The sequence below is a fragment of the Thamnophis elegans genome, chromosome 11 (assembly GCF_009769535.1).
Source record: "Thamnophis elegans isolate rThaEle1 chromosome 11, rThaEle1.pri, whole genome shotgun sequence".
In the NCBI taxonomy this organism is placed as follows: Eukaryota; Metazoa; Chordata; class Lepidosauria; order Squamata; family Colubridae; genus Thamnophis; species Thamnophis elegans.
The window spans coordinates 17,132,613-17,138,612 of record NC_045551.1 but is presented as its reverse complement, the minus strand read 5'-3'; the positions used below and the strand labels follow the sequence as shown (position 1 = coordinate 17,138,612).

General features: G+C 34.8%; 1 protein-coding gene across 1 annotated transcript in view; it reads left to right on the top strand.

The window, feature by feature from the left end:
* The first annotated feature begins 204 nt into the window (after positions 1-204).
* Positions 205-6,000, top strand: part of POLA1 (DNA polymerase alpha 1, catalytic subunit) — a 388,965-nt gene continuing 383,169 nt past the window's right edge. The window contains 6 exon segments of the mRNA XM_032226833.1: positions 205-333; positions 2,183-2,293; positions 2,296-2,306; positions 2,902-2,979; positions 2,981-2,999; positions 4,416-4,495. Coding sequence (XP_032082724.1) covers positions 291-333; positions 2,183-2,293; positions 2,296-2,306; positions 2,902-2,979; positions 2,981-2,999; positions 4,416-4,495 — 342 coding nt within the window. The 5' untranslated portion in view covers positions 205-290.

Here is a 6,000-nt window from a genome sequence, read left to right as displayed (position 1 = left end):
TAGAAAACTATATAGAAAACGACGATAGTTTCCCGTATTATTTTGCGCCCGCTTTCCTTTCTCCAGAAACAGCCGGCTCGCTCACACTCCCTCTTCCTGTTCCCACCCTGAAGCGGAATAGGAAGAACGGATATCGTCATCTGCCTTCTAATTGGCTGTTCAGCCAGCCGGGGCACTTGGGTTTCTTTTCTCGCGCCACTTTTAGGCGCTTTGGCGCGAGAGCGTGAAGTTGAGGTTTGGTTTGGGAGGGACCTACGACCCGCGCTTTTACCGGTCCCCCCACCTTCATTATGGAGCCGAGCGAGCGTTCGCATAACGACGATTACCATGGAGGTTAGCGTGCTTCGGGATGTGGGGTGAGGTGGTGGCGGAGGAAAGTCTTAAACCGGAGGATTGCTAACAAAGGACAGAGATTGTGGTAGAAGTGAATGGAAGATTTAGGCGGCGGTGGTGGTGGGCATAAGCTGAATCTCCGAAAGGAAGAAAGCAGCGGAACAGTAGCAGCTGTGTCTGGAAAATAAATATTTTGACTCTGAATTCAAGGATAAATCGTGACTGTGGTTCAAGCCTTATTGCTTATAACTCTCTATTGAAAGCATAAACCATTTTACTGTCTCAGTTGTAATCTCATTTAGTGCTACTGAAGAATACACTGCAGTGGTTTCATGGAGGTTTGCTTCTCAGAAAGAGTGCCAGTGAAATCTTTTTGTTAAAAAAACAGGATTTTTAAAGGAATTAGGAATTTCTGTGACATAAGTCCAATTTCTAAATTTCTCAAATATTTTCAGTGATGCTCCATGAATGTTTATGTGGGCCTAGAGTAATTCTTACTGACATTGGTGATGCTTACTTTCAAGGTAAAGCCTCCGAGAGCTCAGCCTGTGGGAAGTGATTTTTCATTTTCCATTATTTCGTGTGACATTTTTTTTCAACTCTAGCCTGTTATCTTGGTATTTCTTTGTCTTCCATCCAAATATTAACTACTTCTGAATCTGCTCTGCTTTTCAAGCCAAAATTTTCAAGCCAAAAAACACTGTCATCTAGCTAGATATTATTGTCAAGTGATTGTGCAAAGGTGTACAGTCTTTAATTCTACTTTTCTTCTAGTGGCTTTTTGGCTGATTTTCTCACTAAAGACTCAATTTGTCATTTTTATGTGAATGATAGTTTCTTAGGCGCTTCAGATGCATTAAAACTATTTCTGCAGTTGCAATATAAGACTGAAAGAACATAAAAGTTTTCAAGACAAGCTTTTGAGATGAAACTAGGTATTGACAAGTTAGTAGGTGAATCTATAAGTAGATGATTATTGTTGCAGCTGGATCACTTATCCTCATAGGCATATTGTTGGAGAAATATAAGAACATGTTGCAACTAGATAACTCTATTCATAAGCAAATACCCTCACCCAAGAGACAAACCAGGACCAAAGCCATTAAGCCACAATAGGAATTACCCAACACCCTTTCAGACATTGCATCACCCTCAGAATCCTAGCTCAGACAAACACCTAGGATTTGTACTTTGCCTATATAGAGCCAGCTACTCACCCCTACATAACCCCTACATGGCCCCATGGAATCTGACAACAGCCAATAGAATAATATTCTTGCACAAGAACAGGAAGCTCAGTGCAAAGCCCAAGAGAAGATATAAAACCCGCTCACTCTCGACTCATTTGGTCAGCTGCATCCGGACCACAAATGTGGTCCTGTTCATCAATAATGGAGCCTCTTCCAATCAGCCTCCAGCATCGATTTTGACTCCAGTGCCTTGGAATTGAACCAGATGGATATTTCTTCCCACAAGATCTTGACTCTTCTGTAGGCTTGTAGGAAAAGAATTCTGAAAAAGTGCAAAAAGTAGTATCTTAATACATTTAATTACAAAATATATTTGATTTATTAATACCTTGAAACACTGAAATACTTATACAGAGTATTATAAATACCTTATACAGAGCATTTCCTTTTTACATTTAAGATTGATAATTTAAACTAAGTTACTTATGTTAATGCACAGCATTTTGTTTATTGTAGTTTCAATAGTTAGAATTCTAATCAACAGATCTTTATCTTTCATTGACACTGATATTATTATCAAAGTTTTCACCTTGTGTGTGTGTCTGTTAATTAATTCCCACATGCTGCTTTTAATACTTGTTATCAATTCTGTTTTTCAGAAACAACAAATACTGCAAATCTTGCATCTTCACGTTTACGTCGTGAGAAAAAATCTAAAAAAGGAAGGCAAGAAGCTCTGGAGCAGCTGAGGAAGGCAAAAGCTGGTGAGAAAATAAATACGAGGTAATTAAAAGTTGCTCTAATTTATGTCATTACCATATTGTTTTATGAGTGAATGTGTCCACACACATTTTTGTATGAGAATTATCTACATTTATTTATTAACCCAGTTTTAGGAACTGGTACTCTTTAAGATGGATGATAGCACCAATCCCCCTATAGCTGGATTCATGCTGCCTTGAATGTTGAGAGTCATAAGTGAAGAATGCTATGTAGAAGAATGAAGCTTCTACTAAGTATAGATCTCTTATTTGTATACATAAAAATATGAAGATGCCCTGTAAGCATTAAGTTGACTCCTGATGATTGGCATCTAATGTTTTTCATGGCAGTGTAATTGAACAATTAGCTGTTGCTTTTTTGGTTATTTTCTCAAATTTCTTAGTTTGGACAATAAATCTGGAATCAGAAAATGGTTCTATATCCAAATGTATTCTATTTAGCTTCTGAGATCAGCTAAGGTCAGAACGTTGCTGCAGCTTGGTTAGGCTATTTATTTAAAAATTGGATATTTATTTAAATAAATATCCCAATGTCAGAATATCAATCCTATTTTCTTTGTTTTTATAAAAGTTATAGTAATTATTTTCTTTTGTAGGTTGAGGAATTTACAGGTATTTATGATGAAATTGACGAAGAACAATATTCTAAGATTGTCAGAGAACGCCAGGATGATGGACTGGATTGTGGATGATGGTTTGTAAAATTGATTTTTTTTAGTCTTTGGGCTGATACTAAAACTTTTCCATTCATTTCTGGCAATGTGATTTAAAACAAACTTTATTTTTTAAAAAATAACTGTGTTTTATAAAATTTGCCTGAATCTTTTGTGTGTATCTAAAGGAAACTAATGAATATCAGTAGCATTAACTGAGCTGTTATTCTGGCAATGGGTTCAGCTTGATTTATTAACAACACTGCCCGAGTCTATTATTCTGGTTACTGTTTTGATACTTCAACTGTAATATTAAGAACAAAGGTAGAATTCTCTCAAAACAGGCATGGTGAGAGAGCAATTGGTTTTAGTCCCTTGTCATTCAATATTTTTTTTTAGATATCTAGAATAAGGAAATATTTTTTATAATAATAGAAAAAAAACTGTAACTACTTGATAGGTCTTCAACTTGCAACCATTCATTTAGCACTATTTGAAGTTACAACAGTATTGAAAAAAGTGACTTGCAATCAGTCCTCACACTTATAACTGTTGCAGCGTCTCCACAGTCATGTGATCACAATTCAAGTGCTAGGAATGATCATGTATTATGATGGTTGCAGCATCCAAGGGTCACGTGATCACTGTTTACCAATCTCATGGGTCTTCCAACCAAACAAAAGTTATTGGGAAGAAGTTCTATTAATGTAATGACCATGTGATTTGCTTAATGACCACATTAAGCAATTGTCCCCAATTATGATTATCAAAGACGACCTATTTGTTAAATTGATTTGAATAAAAAAAACTGCTTAGATGGAGATGTAAATTGGCAGGAATAAGATAATCAGTTTCTCTGACTATTTGGCATGATTTTATAGCTGGTGCGCTCATGTAGCCAAGTTTTTTTCCTAAGTATCAACTACCAAGTCATTTGTGAGGATATGTCTACATTTTAAGATGGTTAACGGAAAGGAAATAATTTCTTTGAGTATTATGTACAATGTGCAATGTCAAGAATAAGAGAAATGTCAAGAATTAGAAATGACAAATTGGTTTTTATTTGTGAGAGGCAATAGATTATAAAAATGCATTTTATCTTTGTATTTTTATAGTTTAGCATCTTCTAATAATATGTATCTTTTTAATTTTATCTTTAAAACAAGCCTTTTAGATAGGCTAATGACAGTGATTAGTGAAAGATAACCTAAGGAATTGGAATATGGACCTCCCTAGAATGTCACAGCCATCTAACCACTATCACAGCCAGTCTGCCCAGTCATTATAGAAAATAGTAATTGTAGTTTATTTTGAAAAACCACAGTGTTTGTTATTCTACCACTGCAAAATGATGGAAAAATTGAGTGAACCTAGATCAATTTGCTTTCCTAAGTACAAATTTTAATGCAAAATATAAATATAGTGATTTGATGTAAAAAGTGACTTTTTTTAAATAGATGGGGTTGGTTATGTAGAAGATGGCAGGGAAATTTTTGATGAAGACTTAGAAGACATGCTCTTAATTCTGACGAGAAACGTGAGTATGTTTTTTTCAGCAACTTTTTCCAATATAAATTGATAGCAATATTGATAGTATTGGGTAGCTGCCTTACGTAACCTAGTCATTTCTTGGGGAAAATATTAAGAAGTAATAGTCCATCTTTGGACACTCTTGAAGGAAACCAATTTTCTAGAATTGTTTATATCTGGTTTCAGAGTGCTTTGGTAGCATGTTGGATTATGTATTTCTATATTCTTGCTTATTTTCTCTGTACTTTTTGATATCTGATTAATTTCTTTGCCAAGCTGGAACTGGAGCACATTATTTTAATCTGACTTGCAAGACTGATTGCAACAGGAGTCCTGAATATCTAGTCATTATGAAATATTGTTTTGTCTTCACTACTATTATCTACATGAAATTTCTGAGATAAGTAATTCAAAATGTGACTTATTTCATATCAATATTATACTGAAATTGGGAAAGATTGTGCCTCCTAGGCCAGGTTAAAATGTTGGGCTTGACAGGGAGCAATATGATGGCTCTGAACCATGGGAAGGTGGAGCCTTATCAGTGAGTAGTGTCCGTTCCTAGGAAACAGGGCATGTTTACATGGTGTGATTATATTGGCTGTAAATAAATAGGAGAGAGCCAGTTTGATGTAGTGGTTAAGGTATTAAGCCAGAAACCAAGAGTTCTAGTCCTGCATTAGATATGAAGTCATCTGAATGACTTTGGGCCATTCACACATACACAGTTCTGGGAAGCAGCCATTAGCAAACCATTTTTGAAAAATCTTACCAAGAAAACTGCAGGACTTGTCCAGACCAGTTGCTATGAATCAAAACTGACTTGAAGTCACCCAACAACAAATCCTTCAAACCCAGGTGAATCTTTAACATACTGATAAAACCATCTTGTCATTGGGAACATAGATAACTGGTAATTGAAATACCATTTGCCATATATCATCATATTTGTTTCTACACAATACCATAATCATGAAACATGCATTTGATAATCTCGGTTACAGCAATAAACTGTTCTATGGAACTGCTTTTATGGAAATCTGTTTACTGCAAAAATGAAGTTGCAAGTTGCTATTCACAATACTGGTGAGACAACTGCTCTGGTTGGTAATTTTTATATATATAAAAATTATATATAAAATTATATATAAAATTATATATATAAAAAAATTATATATAAAATTATATATAAAAATTATATATATAAAAATTACCAACCAGAGCAGTTGTCTCACCAGTATTGTGAGTAGCAACTTTGCAACTTCATTTTTGCAGTAAACAGATTTCCATTATATTTGTTGCCCCTTTATTTATTTATCAGCACAAATATAACATATATATATATATATATATATATATATATATCATACCTACATACATACATACATACATACATACACACACACACACACACACACACACACACACACACACACACACATACATTATACTATTACCTTTGAAGTGCAGAAGGCATAAGAAACAGAAAACCAAATAAATGAAAGCGCAAAT